Genomic DNA, 18556 nt, shown 5'->3' with positions numbered 1-18556 from the left:
GAAACTTCGCGGAAACTTAACTACCGCGTTTAGATCCTTCGGATAAAAAATACGCGACAGTATCTCGAATTCGTGTAACAAAGAAGTTCGTTGGAAACGTCCCGCATAAATAAAAGAGGCACCGAAAAGCCAAGAAAGATCGACTTCATTTTTTATCGGTTTCACGATTTTCAGGTACGTCGTTGATATTCGATTCTCAAAACAAAAGATAAATTACTCTGAGAAGTACGTTCGGTGTAAAAAATCGACTAAGTAGATATTGCTAAATCGCAAAGTTCGCATTTTTCTCTACTTTTCCAATTTTGGAGTTGATCGGTACGGCTTCCGAGTGGTTGCAATAAAACTCGATAGAATCTGGGGCATCGCGAGGGATCTACGGCGAGATTTTTTGCGAATCGGTTGTCTTCTCGACCGACGATAGAGCGACCTTTTGGCCAGGTTGGTCCGAAAAAGCAGCGCCGTTCCACGCTGGCACGCCCAGCGCCAATGAGTTTCGCGTTAATGACTATTTAGAAGCACGATGCTCGCGTGCAGACGAACGGAATTAATTTTAAATTCGGTACACCGGTGAGTCACTGCACCACCCGAGCAACAAGAGGCTAATGACTAACTGTGCTTAATCACAGGTCAGATTTTTTTTTATCAGCCCGCTTCTTAGAACCGGAACTCGTGGCCGTTGTTTTTCAAATTAGAGAAAAAAGATATACGATTTCGCGCTGATGGAGAAATCGTTCGTTTCTCTCGTCTTTTAATCTGATTTTCTGAACACCTTTTTTATGTAAATTTTACGCGTGAATTACGATACGCCATTAATAATCTTTGAGATTATATAAAAACCGGTCGTTGAGTTGTCAAAGTTTTGAACGTAAAACGCGTATATCGCCGAAAGATAGGTTTTTAAATTAGAAATTCGTTAATTAAAAACTTCGATTCTCTTTGCACATTTTTTCTCTTTGGTGATCATTTCATTGGTGAAGCTTTCGAAGACATCGACGGTACGAATAGTCGAACGGTCGATACAAAAGTAATTTAACGCGGCGTAGAAATAAAAATAAGAAATCGGGAGTCGAAAAATGCCGTTGCTATTGCAACGACGCTTTAACATGACGCACGATGTAAACGTTCCCATTTCAGTTTGTTTTTCCAACAGCAGCTACTTCTCTTGGGACGCGATAACGTGCGACGAAGAGTGTGAATTTGTCAAGTTTGAAAGGACGCTTTCAGTCACCCTTTTAAACGATATTGCTCGGAATAGCGCGTTGCTTGGCGAAGGTGAGAAAGATAAAGACTGAAATTCAGACTTTTGCTTAAGAGCCGAGTTTTAAGAGAAAAATCAAATTTTGCGATATATAATGCAGAAATAACCGGATACTTAACGACAATATTGCGAAGGATCCTAATAGGATCTAAAAGCACGATACGTTTCAACTACCTGTATGTTAAAACATCCCCAAAGTGTCGGTTATTCGATCTTTGAACCCAGTGTATAAAGTTGAACATTTAATATTATCGTTATTTTCATACGTTAATTATCAAACTTTGCTTCAACGGAATTTACTATCGTTAATAACTACTACTCGTGCCTTGTAACTTTTCAAATACGTATCGTTGCTAATATTAGTTCAGTCTCTTCTACTTTCACATCTTCGATATCTACTGCCCCCCCCCAACCCCCCCCCAGCCCCCGCCCCCAAGAAAAGCCAACAGAAACAAATGAAAAATCATCGAAAGTGAATTATCTTTCGTTAGACAAATTGAATCACCTGGCGGACATGTTTAGGAACCCGATCACTTCTACGATAAGCAAAGCTGAACTAGAAATCTACCAATTTTTCTCTCCCGAGGGGTTGAAACGACTCGCGTAATGGAAAGGGGAAAGAAGACACCGGAGCTCGGTATTTTATTGCTTGGACGCGATACGATCGTGCTCGTTACCTTTAATAAGATCGCTCGCGAGGCATAAAATCGCGAGGGCATAATAACAACGTCCCGCGAGCGCAACGCCGGCCACGGACAATGTTATTGTAGGTGGAAGTGTGACGCATCACCGTTTTGAAATACTGCTATCAACGTCAGGACCCGGAATGATCGCGGTCGCGATCGTCCTGGATGCCGGACGTCGTGGAGATTTAGCGCTTGTCAGGACCGTTTCGTTCCAGTTTTACCGCCGCGAGCGTCTCGAATCGCTCGTATATCGCTGCGCGCTAATTAGGCGACAGCTAATTAGCGTGTACTCTGGCTGTTGCGGCTCAATCGTCGAGCACGACAACGCACGGGAAACGTCTTGTCTCGCCAGCGATCGGCTCTCGAACGAACGATGCTGTTCCAGGACTGGTCTTCGACCGCAGTTTCGATCGATTTGATTCGATAACGAATGCGTAAAGGTGGAGTTTTACACGATCTATTACGCGGGTGAAGCTAACGCAGCGTATGCTCGCGCACAGCGATTCGAAAAGTCGTGCCTTTGTTTTCCAGTGAATGGTTTCCGATTCTTTGTACGTAATAAATTTTGTACGTTTAGTTAAATTCCATTTATCGATATCGATATTCATCGACAACGTGGTTGATAGAATCAGCTTACAGCGGCGGTCTGCCTAAGTCGATGTGGACGTCGTGTCTGGCGGTTACAGCAAATCCAACCTTAACGGAATTTTTTCGAGTAAGCCAGAATGGAAATAGAACAGGGGATAAATTAAACGGCGAACACGAATCGAGCTTGTCTTCCGGTTACAGAGAAAGATCTCGTGATTATCAAGTGCAGCACCATAAACGCGAAGGATAATAAACTAACGCTGGCGAAGCGACGTAAATCATTGGTTCCGTCCGAGCAAGCGTGCGTTCGGTTCGCCACGATCCTGGCTCGATTCGCGCGTGAAAGTAGACCATTTGCCAACAGCTTGCAGCGTAGAGACGCCGGTCCTTTGAGACCGAGGTCCTTTCGATGAAAATGAAACAGTTGCAGATAAGACAGAGATCTATGTTGCACTTGGCCGGAGAAATGTCACGCGAAAAGAATCGATGACGTTATTTGTAGCTGATTCTTAGACTTGTAAAAACGTGGAAACACGAAGGATACGAGGAAAGGAATTTCGCAATTTTTCAACTTCCTACAAATGCACGTTAACGGAGAAGATTGAAAGAAAGCGTTCCAACTGAAAATATTATGGAAGATCGTAAAAGGAAGGAGGAATCGGTTGATCCGTCGTTTTTCCATCCAAAGTTTCCCTAAACTCAACGATATACGTATCGTTTTCATAAAAATTCCAAATTTAATTTCAAAATATTTTTGTACGACGACGTACGTAAACCTTTCCCTGTGAGATGTTAGTCGTATAGTCGATAAAAACGAATTCGACGTAAATATTATTATCGGCCTTTTCGACGAAACTTCATTTTTCTGATCGTCTTTTCCAACGACCGATATCAACCGTTTCTGACTCACCGAAAAAGTACAAATTGCTGCTTAACCAACGACAAATTGTACCTATACCCACGCGTGCAACTATCGCAGAATTGTTCGCGAGCGAAAATTTCGTATCTCGCAACGAAGCGTACACCTCGAGAGTATTTCGTAAAGCGTAAACGCGCATAAAGCAAAGACGACGTCGACGAACGATTCGTCGATCGATGACCATTGCTCGAGTTAGTTAAGATATTTTAAAACAAAGATTTTAAAGTAAATGATCGTGTTCCCATATATAAAATAGCGAGAGTAACGGATGCAATAATCACAGAAAAAGACATCTTAGACGCGCTTTTATACTCGTCGCGTTTCCAAGATCCAGGGACGGGAGGTAATCGAATAGTCGACACCATGACGAAATCAAAATTCGTTATTAAATTTTAACTGGTACCCCTCGATCATCGTAAACAATCGCCCACGTGAACAAGGCTGTCGCTTATAAATTTCTCGAGGCCATCATACGAGTCACTTAAAACACGATGATATAAATTAAAAGACGTCCGTATCCCACCGATCGATCGCGAACACGGCCCGTTCCTTTTTCGGCTTTACACCGTGCTTTATTGCCTCGACTTAGGGTACCACCGGTTACGTGTTAATTTAGAAACACTCTCTGTCGATGATTATACTCGTACCGTTTTTACTCGAGCACGCGTAGATTCTCGATAGCAGCGGAGATTAAATATCGGAGATTTATGTTGTCGCTCGCAAGCGTCAAGAAATTTTAATTAACCTTTTATATTTATACCTTCTGGCCCAACGGAGCCAGACGGAGAAAGTCTCGATGAAAGATCGATTTCCGATTTGTATTCAACGTCTACATTTCGCGTTATGCGAGGATCCATCGTACATTACAGCTACTCGAGGCAACAAATTTCAATGTGAATCAATAAACTAAACTTCTCTCTCTCTCTCTCTCTCTCTCTCTCTCTCTTTTTCTTTAATCTTAGCATTCGATGCGATTTATCAAAAATCAATAGGCTCGAAATACTATATATTTATAAACCCCATAAATTTCACCGACTAGTCAGATATTTCGAATCTCAACGACGACGCAGCTTCGTTTATCCTTCGTAATATCTTCGGACGTTAATAAGTACCCGGGAAAGAAACGCGATATACACGCGTAAACGTGCGACCTTGTATAACGCAGTGCGCAAATAGATCGAGGCTTGCTCTTCGAAATCAGCGTGCGTTGCGTCCTAATATGGACGCGATGCTCATTTCGCGTTCGCGATTTACAGCTGAAATGAATTTATGGAAAGGCAAGCGTCCTCCGTTTCCTCCGCCCGTTCCAGCAGCCGCCGCCGCCGCCGTGGACGCCGACGAAACGATAAATTTCCCCGTTACCCTCTTCCGACACTAAATAGATGTACGCGCTGCCGTCCTTTGACATAAACGCTCGAGCATAAATTCATCAGGCCCGGGACCGATCCACTCGCCTAACAGTCCTCCGCGTCGCCGCGTATGCGATCCAACGTCCACTCACGGGGAAAACGACCTGTTGCTCGATAAATCGACGCCAACCTCGTGGAGAACGATCCACGGGACGTTGGCTGACGTTACGACGCTTGCGAAGGTAATCTTCCTGTCAACGATGAACCGTGACCGATTGTCGTATCGTTAGATCGTATTTTAGATTCTACATTTTTTTCATTTTATCTCTATCGCGCCCTTTAAGACGTTTTCCAACCAATTGTATTTTTCCATTGACAATTTCTTACGTCCAAAGGGGAAACGAAGAGGTAAGTATCGATACGTAAAACGTTAGGTATACTTGTGCCAGTATTATTTGGCAGTAATTGGTAAGAAAATCAGACCGCGACCGAGAGTATCATCTATCTTGACTTGAGTAATTAAGAAAGTAATTTTTGAAAATAATCGATCGGTGTCCTCAACGACATCTTTCAAGCGTGTGTAAAAATAGAGATAGTTTTAAAGCTCCGTAGATCGAGAAGAACCAACTTCCTGTACTATCGTGTGTTCCTCTGGAAACTTTGCTTACACGGTACATGTAAAATGAATAAAAGGACGAAAATCGTTGCTCGAAATATTTCGAAGAGCGCGACTTTTATTCGGGTAACTGGTATAATGGTTACGGGAAAAATTCGCACGAGTGAAAGCGAACATTTTATCGCTAATTATATGTGAAAGTTGTATGAATGAAAGTGGAGACCATAAACATTTCCAAACAAATGATAAAATTCTTTTTTAACGAGATTGTTCCGAAGAAAAAAAGAAATTCGCGCTCGTTAATGTTCAAAGTCCCTATTCAACAAACTATCGATCATGCGTTACTTTTATTTTATAATTAATTTTATAATTGGTATAAAATTGTGGGAGTTACAAAGCAACGCAACTGACGCAACTGACGCAACTGAGCAAGGTACCTTAGTACTGAGATGATAATGAGAGATTGTCGATGACGAAAAGCCGATTACTAGGCTATCTGTCGGTAAGCGACGGCGACTAAAAACCGATTAATAGGCTATCGGTCGGTAAAGTGTTAACCGCGTTACAAAAAGAAGACCGTATAAGTACGACAATAATAATCGTAATGTCTCTGTTCAATTAAAGAATTCTTCCGTTACGATACTGATGTCGAAAACAGGCTTTTATCCTCGTTTTGTTGCGTGCTAAACTGGATTTTACGAGACGATAGAACGAACGATTTTCCTATATCAAATAATTTAATCCGATATAATATAATAATATATCGTCTGATACGCCGATACACCAAAACGGATACTCTGACAGAGATCTCTTATAACCATACGATCTATAAAGAGTTTCAGCACCCCTCGAAAATGATAGAGACTCTACTACGATGTAATTCTGCGGACGTAATAAATTCATAGACGATCGATCACAGATGTAAAACAGAAACTGCGACCGAGATCCCCTATAGCAATGCGATCCATAAAGAATTTCAACACCCTACGAGATGATGGAGACTCTCCTACGAGTCTGCAGATATAATAAATTAATAGATAATTGATCAGCAATGTAAAAGAGAGACTCCAACCAAGATCCCCTATGGCAACACGATCCATAAAGAGTTTCAGCACCCTCGAAAATAGCAGAGACTCTCCTACGTCTCTGCAGATATAATAAATTAATAGACGATCGATCATCGATGTAAAGGAGAAACTCTGACCAAGATTCCCTGTAACAATACGGTGCGTGAAGCATCTCAGCACCCTCGAAAATGATAGAGAATCTCCCAGTCGTCTGTAATCGCGATAAATTAACCAGGCAATTGATCGCTGATAAATCGAAAGAAAAACTACGACAAAGATCCTTTATAGGCATGCGGGAACCTACGCGTTACGAAATCACCGCCATAAAATGATATGAACCCGTGTCGAAGTTACCGCGAAGCGTCCCTTTCGCGCTTTTAAAAGTCGAAAAAGAACGTTCAGGAAAAAGGCACGTAAGAGAGAAAAAAGAAACATTCGCATAGAGCGCGTGCTACGGTAATTTATATGGAATACGCGAGCACGAATCCTCCGAAGCATTTTCGACTCGGCGTGGATGTCGCGTGCTACATAAATTGGATGCATCGAGACACGCGGGAACGAGCGGCAGATACCGATCTGCTCGTTGGCGTCTTATAAATCAACGAGCCGATCGGCAAGAGATACGGATCTCGGCCGCGTTATAACCCGTGACTACGAGTCGCTTGGCCGATCATGGCGCCCGGCGTGAACGCGTCCATTTTCCTCGTCCATCGGCCGTCAGAGCGACGAGGACCACGTCGAAGACAATAAGAGCATCGAGGGTAGATCACGAGCCGCATACCTTCGTGTAGTCGCCTGCACGCGATGTATTTCATCGGTCAGTCCGCGACGTGTTTCTTGACTCGCGTTCGCACGTCACTTTCACGCGGAGAGGTAAAATGAAACTGGAGGATGATTTAATTTATCCGGTTGTTGATGTATGATTATGTTGCAAGGCATTTTTTAGACACAGTAGATATATCGTTTCATTATGTTAGGATCTTTACGCGTACGATGATCGACGCGAGAACGATTTACGTACTTTTAAATTCGAGTATTTTCGTGAGACGTTTTGCTTTATTAACATTTTTTATTTGAATATTATTTTGTGATATCGTAGCGTTAACGTTGTAGCAACGTACTATATTATCGTACAACCGAACCTAACAAAATTATCGATTCGTTCTTTGTTCGTTTTCGGTCATATCCATAGAAGGGAATTTCTTAAAAGAATATCGCGGTGGAAGAATTGACGTAAAATTTAAATAAACGAATCGTTCTTCGACGATGCAATAACTTTTGAGGAAATTAACAAAAATTCGAAAATCGAAGTAAAATTGCGGCAACGAACGAGAGCAAAGACGGGCAAAGTTTAGAAATTCTAATCGAAATTCGATCGGGTGTAAAATATAATTTGTAGAAACGTTCTTAGGGATATAGGGAAAGATAAAAGATTTGTAAATTCAAGGTGTTCGGATCAAAAATCTTTCGTTAATGACAAATTTGTAAGAAAATTTGCTACGGATACGTGTAATAAATATTTCGCATCAATCGATCGAACCAGTTACTCTCCTGTTTCAATGACATAGTTTTTAATATCAATCTGACAAGCTGCTACAAACAAGACACTATGTAACATTCGCGTCAAAGCTGTACGTTTCCAGATCGAATTTCCAGTTCGATAAAAATGAACAGCTGTATGAAAAATTCGGAATAAATCGAGGCTAGCTTATCGAGAAAAGATCGTAACGAATATATTGAATTTTATTCAAATGCTCTCGTGCTGTGTTTCGAGTAAGCATAAAATATATATACTCATCTATCATGGAGAACACTTTTCTGCGTTATTATTAAACATGAATTATTCATACATACGTTCCCGATAAATGTTTTCACGTTCATAAAGGATGTATCGCATATTTTTATATGCTCGTTGACAACGCTTATATTCTACCCTGTCATACTATTTTACCATGAAGTTTTCTCGTCTGAAATTATTCCTTTGATATAACGTACCGAAAGATGCATATATAATCAAGAAACATACTATTAGGTGAACCATGAATTTTAATCTAGAAACATAAATCGCACAGGTAATCGAAATACGATCCCTATAACGTAAATCCAAACTTGGTTATTCGTTCTATTTACACTTCGATTTACACTTTGTAAGATTATTCCTACTTGAAAAATCGAACCGTCGGTATCTTGTGCGTTTATTAGTCACCGGGCGTTTCCAATATTATACATCCGAATTTGTAAATAATCCTATCTGACATCCCCCTCCCCCGCCCCCTCCCTCTCAAGTCCCACCCCTCCCCAAAGTTACACAGCACCCAAAAAGCAAACTACCGAAGCGTCCTGTTTTGCGACCAAGTTTTCAGGACAGAAAAAAAAATAAAAAAATAAAAAAAAAGCTCCGCTCCCCAGCGACTTAAACCCAAAAATTGTACCATACAACGAAAAATGTAAAGCGCCGACAGATAATACAGCATGGCTACGTCGTACCGCCGCGTATCGGTACCTTTGCCTAACATATACCATTACAAAAATTCACCGTTTATTGTGAATATGTACCTAAAACTGTATTCTTGGACTCAATAAACTTTGAATCTCCTTTCATATTCGCTAGATTCAATTAGTTATCTAAATTAAGTAATATTCACTTATTTATAACACTTACTTATAAATTATACTTATCTATAATAAGTACTAACTTATTATAAATAATCAGCCATGTGACTGCGCCACGCCAGAAAAATTACTGAAAATTCTCAACGCGAGAATTGATTGTAATTTTAATAAATAAATAATAAATAAATAAAAAAAAATCCTTTCATATTATACATCCGGTAGGTAATACTCAAAAGCACGATAATTTCCATCTGTCTGTCAATCCAATTCTATGCTGGGTAAAATTAAATAACGATATTTCAAAGAAGGGAAAACCAAGTGCAATTCGATAATGGAGTTGGGCTACTCATAAAGTTAAGCTTGTCTGAATCCGTACGGCAAACAGTACGAAATATAACGGTTCCTCTTCGTTCTAGCAATAAACACGCGCCAACTCATTGTTCTATGGGCCTTTCCAACGAACCATTCCAATAAACGAAGTAATCTCCAAGATTGAAAATAAAGTGACCATCTGCACTTTCCCTAAATACCTAAATTACCTCTAAATGCGAGAAAACAACGGTATTCTGTCATTAAGGATTTCGTGAAAAGGGTATTACGCTTTTAGAAAGATTCGTTGTAATTGTAATTGGATCTTTTGAATTTAGCGTATTATCAACGCAATATACTTTACTTTATTACTATATACTTTATATTTACGTTGCATACATATACGATATACATTGTAGAGAATACGAATGATATCTGGCTAAAGCTCTACGTCTATGAACGGTAATAGATTTTAATTTAGAACGTTTCTAGGATTTAAAATCATTATCGATGAAATAGGACAAAACGATTCCATTTACGAAAAAGAAGTTAACGCTAAGGATGTCGCACGAACGATTCACGACTACCGTGCAAGTCTGCAAACGGATATTTCGTAACATCGTTAAAATTGTTAGCGAAGGAGCGAAATTTACGAAAATTTACGAAAAAGGATAGAAAACTAGTTGATCGAAGTTGAAAAAATCGAGTCTACTTCGTCGTTCCATTAGGGCAATAAAAATCAAGCGAAACCCTTGATCGAGAAATCAAAGCCACGATGCGTAAAACCGTACCACGATATTCGATGCATCGCGAAGATTGCTTTGTCAAACTCCATGAAATCGCCTCCGGATCCATCGGATGGCTCTTTGCAGTTTTATTTCACGCGATAATTAGGCGTCGGTGTAAAAGGCGAACCTGACGTTCGAATTAAAGTTGGCCGAGGTTGATGGCTGCCAAGCGAGCGCAAAATCAACTTGGACGCGGGACGGGTATCGCGTAGGTGTTTGAAACGAGCAGGGACCGAGCCGAGGCGAAAGGAAAGGGGGAAAAAAAGAGGCAACATCGAGAGAAGAAAGGAACGCGGCGGTAACTCATTCAGCATGGCAAACGAGCTGAAAGAGCTCCGCGGGTAATTAATTGTGCTAGCGCTTTACGCGACCCTACGTGTGTCGGAAAGCTGTAAATTAGCGTGACGGAAACGCCAGGGGACAGTGTGGGCTTGCGCCGTTGATGTATCATGCTTGTCGACGAAATGAAGTAGATCGGATCGCGCGACGTGGATTAAAACGTGCGCCACGCGGACGAATCGGGCAAAAATACAGCCTCGCACTTAGTAAATGCCATCTTCAGATCGCGCTACGAACAACGTAGGTTTTCCTCGCCAATGTAAAACGAAGTAAAAGCAATGACCCAAAGTTACAACATTTGCGGAGAGAGTCGGACATTTTCGGTTGAGTCAAAGACTGCGAATATTTATGCGTTCGTAGAAAATTTCAGGAACGCGTATAATACGCAAGAGTACATAAGACGTTCAAAGCGAAATATAATATAATACGTTGTAGTATTTAGCAGATGAAACGAATCTCTTATATTCTACTTCTTTAATTGGATTCGTACAGATATGGATTTGCATAGCCAAGTTGTTGGAAACGATAGAATTCTATTTGCATAAAGTACGACGATTAAAATAAAACTGGAAAATATTAGGAATTCTACGCAGAATAATTTCGCGTAGAGTTATTTCGCTCTGTAACGAGTATCTAAAAATTAAAAAATACCAAACATTATTAATCGTCGTGTAAATGTATCTATTCGTGAAATATAGATTTAGAGATTTATAGAAAAAAAAAAAATAGAATCTACTCTGAAAGATTGAACGCGAGTCTTTCCAACAAAAGTTTTAACGTTTTATCGAAAGATTGCCAAACACCGGTCGAACGAACAAAAGAGTAAGTCCAGGTGCACCGGGACAGACAATTAACGCTTTCTTTCAAAAACAGCCTGCTCTTCTTTGTATTGTTCCGAGGATGGTACCAACTATCGTAACTCTATCTGTCGCGCGTTCTTACCACGTTTTTACGTATAGCTGGAAATCCCTATACACGTTTCCTACCTATCGTGCAAACTGGACAGACTGGACTGCTTCGATGCTAGATCTAACAGGAAATTTCTCACTGATCTATTTCAGGAAGCAGGGAAGCAGCTTTCACGTACGCGATAAGTTCAGCGGGTGTAACGTACGCCGTGACCGCAGCTTGCAGCAGAGGCAACATCACCGCATGCGGTTGCGAACCGACCGTAAGGTAAACTCGTTGTCGTTGCTTTTACGTTTGTTTTCTTTTCGCCGGTTAACGCTGGTTATCAAAGCGGCTATGTATGTACTTGAAAGTGTATTCGAAGGTCGTTCCAGTTTCTGTATCGCGTAAGATTACGATCGCATCGCAGGGTCGATAAGAGATCGTTGGATGATATCAGTTCGCAAAAACGGTACGACATTTTCGAACGACCTGATAACATCTGATTAAGGATGGAATTTCTTCGAATAGAAACACAAAAGTTACATACAGCGATAACGCGAAGCTCTCTCGTAAAAATTTCACGCAGAACGACGCAGAAATTTTTCGACGTGCAGTTACCTAATTTCCAATTTAATGGAACGCTTGTTCGTCAAAGTTCGGGTGTTCTTTTTTACAGGACGAGGAAGGAGTTGCCGGCAAATGGCTGGGAATGGGGCGGTTGCAGCGCGGACGTCACCTACGGGATGAGGTAAGGATCATTATCTCGATCCGTAATGAATTCGTAGTCGGTTCCCTTTGCACGTGTCACGTGCGTGTAAAACCTCTATGACGCTGTACGTCACGACAGTTGTTATACACGCATGGATTTTAATATTATAATTTAATGTTAGGTTCGCGCGTAGGTTTCTGGACGCGAGGGAAGTCGAGGGTGACGCGAGGAGCCTGATGAACCTTCATAACAATAAAGCAGGACGGAAGGTGAGTAATGCCAGTCACCCGTTAATGATTCATTCCTTTTAACGCGCAAAAAGTAACGGAAATTTTGTTAACACTAGGTTTACGGGCGTTTCGTGTATACCTATCTCTACGAGCACCCGTCAAATTGACGGGTAAACGAAGATACGCATTTTTCTTTAAAAAATCGATTTATTCAAATTAAGTCTGAAAGGAACGACATTAGGTTTCGCGTTTAAATAAATTATTAATAAATTATCAATAAATAAAAAGTCTTTTTTTTAAATTATCACTAAAAAAAAATAACAATAACATTAACGGTACAGGGTAATCGTATCTATTGAGCACATTTTTTGCAAATATACCGAATGTTTGTGCATTTTCCGCATACGATCTTTTTGCGATATATACAATAATTATTACTTCTATTTTTTTTTTTTTTTGCAATAACCCACTTGGTAACTTTTTCGCACTTCTGACATCGAAGGTGACAGAAACCTTGTTTTCTCCAGCTAATTCCTCGGCTAAACAAAATATGAATTCTTTTCTGGATATTTTCGACCTGGTGCACTCTTTGCGTAATATCCACGCGTTTATTGCTGTCAAATCTAAAATATCGAAGAAAAACTTGAAGGGGCCATCGAAAACTCCCTGCTTTCACACTATATTTGCGTGCCATCTGGTAAAGGGGTGGACGCCCTTTTGCCTAATTGTCTTTATATATATATATCTTTCAATAACTTGTGTATCTCTCTCGCTATTCGAAGATATCGTACGATCGAAAGAATCGTAATTATTGATCTAGATCTTGAAAATTTTAACAAAGAAAGATGCCGTATGATAAATACCTTTCAGCGAACAAAGTGCCTCCATATCGATACAGTACGAAGTCGGCAAACTATGTAAATTCTAGACGAGCCAGGTAGAAAAGGTGTATTGCATTTCGTTATTGTCTTCGCTGAATTTCCCTAGTTCCAGTGACTCGGGGTAGAGTTTGACAATATTTCGTATAAGAGAATGGGGATACACAAATAAGGGTCAAGGGTCGATAGATGTGGAATTTACGAAGATGTTGGAATTTACGAGGGCCGTCCTTTACAACAGGATAATTGTTGCGTAATGGGAAATTCCTTGTACGATGTTAGGATTGTTTGACCCTTGAACCTTTTGAAAATATACGAAAATGAAATTTCTTCGTTGCTTGAAAGATTCGTTCGTTAACTAAAATATTGGATCCGTGAAAACCGATCGAAAGATTATCGAATACGATCGGAAGGGTATTTAACGGTGATCGTTAACAACATAGCCAATCCTAGGTTGAACAAAGTTGTCAAAATTCCAGCGTTGATCTAGTCGTTCGATTTTCTCGCGTCAGAAAAATCATTGTCCGGGAATTCGAGAATAAAACGTATATTCGTAAACGGGGTTAAAGTTAAAATTAAGGTTTGCGGGAAAGGATCGAATTCCGTGCGGCAGGTAGAACGCGTAAATGGCGAGGCTTAATTGGGGAAAGTTGCCGGAGCTTTCGTCTTCCTCGATGGGCTTTATTATCGAGGCGGCGATAAAAACTCGCGTATATCGTGTGGCTGCCCTCCGCGTACGATCTGTGCACGCGTGTACGGACGCGCGCCTGCTAACGATTTATTCTTAACGTCGATCGCTTCGCCGCGCCGCATACTTTATGCTGCAGACGATTTTTTTCAACCCACCTCTGCACCCGCCCCTCACCGTCTCCCGATAATTCGAAATGTAAACCAGTTTTCTGAGCATACGCGTCGATCGTCGGACGCGCGATCTGCGAAGAGACGGAGAAACGCGTGCATCGAACAGTTCGAACATGGTGCGCACGTGTTCTAATCGCGAGAGAAGAGTTTCGCACTTTTTGCAAAATCGTAGTTCGTCGGTAATCGTAGCGGTTGCTTCACTGTGACGAATGTAGCAGTTTGTACAAAGATGTAGCGTTTCAATCCTTTCGTAGGATATCGTTGGAGCAGCAGCTACTACGGACTACGATCGACGAATAGCACGAGAACGATAGAATTACGATATGAAAATGATAAATGTAACGTAGAACGAAGCACGGAAGTACGTGCTCGTATTTTCCCGATTACTTAACGTAACTTAACTTAACAACGTAATTTAAAGATCGTTGAACGATCGTTAACATAGTAGGAAAGATAGAAATTTGAAATTATAATGCTATAAATGGCATGGATTAGATGCTGAATTGCGTGAATATTGTTTCATTGCAGATAGTTAAAGCTCTGCTGCAAACAGAGTGCAAATGTCACGGCGTGTCCGGTTCTTGCACCGTGAGAACCTGCTGGCGAACCTTGCCTAGTTTTCGTCAGATCGGCGATGCACTGATGAAAAAGTATTACAGAGCCAGGCCCGTGATAGCGATTACCCCACCGCCACCCCCTACGATGCAGGTAATTTCTGTAAAAGTGGGTCGACGTTGCCAGGACGTAACGTATGATCATATTCTATAGACGATTGCAACGCTGAACGATTACGTCGCCACGTATGATACGCCTATTTTTCCACTATGTTGCATGAATATATAGAGTTAATACGCGGTTAGCGCGTGGCAAAAATACAAATTTTCTGCGAGAATATAGAAAGCGATTCGTTAAGGATAGGTTAACATTCTTTTACGTAGTTACTAAATTATTGGCGACCATGGAAATAATGTTACGCTTTCAATGATAATTTACGTTTTTTAATATTTGTTATCGATATCGAAAATTAAATTGCACAACTCTTACAGATACGAGTTGAATCTTATTATACGTTCGGTTAGCTAACATTTTCTTACGGCGAAATTGTTTGAGATTAGGAATTATGTTTGGAAAAGAATAAGAAAAGAATTTCTATTTATAGATGTACCGACTGTAAACGTGTTTTCAAAAACAATAGCAAACAGGACAATGTATGCGGGCATAACGAGTAGAATGCGATCCTAATCCTACTACCTGCGTATTTATGGATCTTACGAAGCGCGTGACAATAAACTTTCGAATGTAGCATAATAATTCGTAAACTACTTTCACGAGTAATAATTTTATCGTTTTTTATCGTTCTCGTAGAGTCTAGATACGTTGCATTCAACGTCGGCTGAAATAGTGCCGATCTTGGGGAACGACGCGAAAACTCAGGGAAAACCAAACGACGTTGGAAAGACTCGACACGATCGACAACCCCCAAAGAAAGCAACGAAACCGAGGAGGCCACACTTGGTATTAAAAAGGACAAAGTCAAGCGGGGGTTCGAGCGTGGGACAGAAAAGGATTCCAAAGAGAAGCGACCTTGTATTTTTACAACCCTCGCCTAATTATTGCGAGCCAGATTTGGCGCAAGGTAGTCTAGGAACCCAAGGCAGATATTGCAATCGTACTAGCAAAGGTGACGTATCTACGATATTCGATGTCCCATCCTTTTATTGCAAGCTATTTAACGAAAAGCTTCGTAGTTTCCAATATCTTAAATTTAGATGATCGTAAAAACGATTGATGTTTTAGGTACGGACGGATGCGATCTAATGTGCTGTGGTCGCGGCTACAACACACATCAATTCACAAGAACGTGGCAGTGCAGATGCAAATTTCACTGGTGCTGCCGCGTGCATTGTGAAACGTGTACAGAGCGTACCGAGGAGTACACGTGCAAATAAACGTATTTCGAACGTATTGGCGATTTTAACCATGTAAATATATGTAGTAGACATAAGAAATGGCGACGAGAGTTTCTCTACATCGATATATCCGCGAACTTTGTTGCATTTCGTCGGAAATTATTCAACATCGACCTCAACATGCTGTTCCTGTAAAGTTAACGAGCGTAATAACGGTACTCGACAAAGCGTTCCTTTTCCTGCTTAATTTAATCGACTTGTATGCTTAAGACGACGATAGATACACGATTAAATTCAATTTTTCTAAAGCTCTCGTTATTTAATGTGATAGTCGATAGTGCGTAATTGTAGAGACGATATTCACTCTCTATATTCATGATAATAAGCGATAAAATGCGAAAGGTGAATGGCGAACTGTCGAACGTTTAATAAGGGATAGCTTTGAAAAATTCGAAGAGCTTGAGTTACCCGTTTTGAAACGATATAAAAGAAACTGAATGAACCGATTTCATAATATTAATTATACACGAATAATTAAGATAACTTCGATTATTTGTCCAATAACTTATTCAACCATACACGTTGAAAATTGAAGTAATATGTTGAAAATAATAATACGGTTGAAATAAAAAGGAATAAAAATATCTTAAGCAATAGAAAAGGATAAAGATCTAGTTTATTTTATATTCAAATTAACTGTTAAAAAATTTAAATAATTAATGAATCCGAGAGCATCGAAATTGAAATTCAATTTTCGATACTCGCATTGATCAATTACTGCCGCTATTTTCTACAACTTAATTCCATAAGCAAAACTCGTATTAAGGGAGGGGGGGGGGGGCTAAGGTTAATTCGTACAAAAATAAGACATGTTTTCGTGAATTATTTGTAACGACGCAGTTAAAATCTTTTTATTAAAACCAATAGTACATTAAAGTATGACATTCGAAGAATATTGTATAAAATTTTCACGGAGAAATATTAAAAAATACGGCAATGGCAGTAATTATTCGGCCGTGTCTCGGAAAAAAGTAGAATTGCTCATAACTTGGTGCTGGATCATCTGAAATCAAAAAATCAAAGTTCATTCGTTAGGTAACAGTTTTCCCCAGGTAACGCTGGGAGAGTTTTTCGAAATTTCAATTTTTCACTTTTTTGGAACACTTTGAAGGGAAAATTAGCCGCAAATTTTTCAACAAATTTTCGCAAAATCGGCTAATGACAATAAATCATTCTTTCAAGCAGAAGAAAAACAATTAATGCTTTTGAATTATATAGCTACCTCTTGTCCTCTCCCTGAACCTACCTAGAAGGAGTTTACCACTCAACATCGTTACCCTCCGCCAAATACCAACAATAAGAAGCTGTCCCTTGATGATAAAATATATTCAAAGCCAACGATATTTGCAATATAATCATCGGAATAGCTCAAGCGACCGACAACTATATCGATCAAATACTTCTCTGCTGTACTTACTATATACTTAATACGACGACTGTGTAATTAATGCGTAAGAAATAATAAAGCGATGGTAGATGTATCGTTCAATGTTTCAATATATAATTCTGTATAAAGTATATCATTCTTTCGAATATATTTAAGCGGTATATGTACTTCGAATAACTCATAATTATAATATTATCGAACTTCTATGAATGTAAACACAGAACATAAACTACCACCCGAGACCATTATTGCTCTAATAGCCCAGTGGTGATAACCATGTAACCCATATAGAGGTAACACATAAATTATTATTTATTAAAGAGCGTAAATTTAAAAAAAAAAGCAATGTATTCGCTTTCTACTCGACGACTAATAATAAATTAGAATCGCACTTTCCTCCAACTCTGTTGTAATTGTATATTCTCAGAAGCATTCTCGGACTTTCCGTAATTAAGAAGGTTTCGCATACCTGCTGCACAATACGTCTGTCCTTTAAACCGTGTTTCATATACCAAACAAATGAACAACTGCTTAGGCTTTACCAGCCTGTTAATAAGGGGGCCCCCTTAAGAGACTTAACCCAGGCAATGGTGGCAAACATGAAGCGAAATGGCGTCTATATAAGCCCGACAACTAGCTCGGAGATCACATTCCCAATTCGACTATCGAACAGAACGTTTGAAAGTTCTTGACGCTTCGAAGTTCTTGACGTTTGAAAATTCTCGACGTTCGAAAGTTCTTGGTGTTTGGAAGCGCTTCGCGATTGAAAGCGTCCTTATACATCTTCACCACACTTGGAGCAGTAAGTATTTTATTTCCTTCAAATCGTTTCTTCCACTGATTTTTCAAACAATTTGTTTGAAATTATTTATTTTATTTGTTTATTTACCTATCTTAATTTTATTTTTCCAGATCGTGCCTTATAACAAAACGATGGGAGAGTGCCCGCTTGGTTACAATAGCTTGCACATCAGAAGACAATCTCGTGACAATTTACGACGGAATTACGTTATGGTGAGCTTTATTTGCCCATGTGGTCAATTCATCTCGGAATTTGGCCTGCATCGCTACCTTTTATACCATCTGACGGGAAGGACG

At 40.0% G+C, this 18556-nt stretch overlaps 1 protein-coding gene across 2 annotated transcripts in view; it reads left to right on the top strand.

Moving 5' to 3' along the window:
* LOC117232507 (protein Wnt-7b) overlaps positions 1-16548 on the top strand; it is a 105747-nt gene extending 89199 nt beyond the window's left edge. The window contains exons 3-8 of one of the 2 annotated variants that reach the window (XM_033491890.1): positions 11594-11708; positions 12100-12171; positions 12326-12401; positions 14630-14809; positions 15467-15782; positions 15899-16548. In XM_033491890.1, the coding sequence (XP_033347781.1) occupies positions 11594-11708; positions 12100-12171; positions 12326-12401; positions 14630-14809; positions 15467-15782; positions 15899-16050 (911 nt within the window). In that variant the 3' untranslated portion in view covers positions 16051-16548. Of the gene's footprint in view, positions 1-11593; positions 11709-12099; positions 12172-12313; positions 12402-14629; positions 14810-15466; positions 15783-15898 lie in introns of both variants that reach the window. The other variant, XM_033491888.1, reaches the window with a different exon arrangement.
* The last annotated feature ends 2008 nt before the right edge of the window (positions 16549-18556 follow it).

This window comes from Bombus vosnesenskii, unplaced genomic scaffold, assembly GCF_011952255.1.
Source record: "Bombus vosnesenskii isolate JDL3184/JDL3185 unplaced genomic scaffold, Bvos_JDL3184-5_v1.1 scf7180000013289, whole genome shotgun sequence".
Lineage (NCBI taxonomy): Eukaryota > Metazoa > Arthropoda > Insecta > Hymenoptera > Apidae > Bombus > Bombus vosnesenskii.
This window is presented reverse-complemented; position numbering and strand designations above follow the sequence as displayed.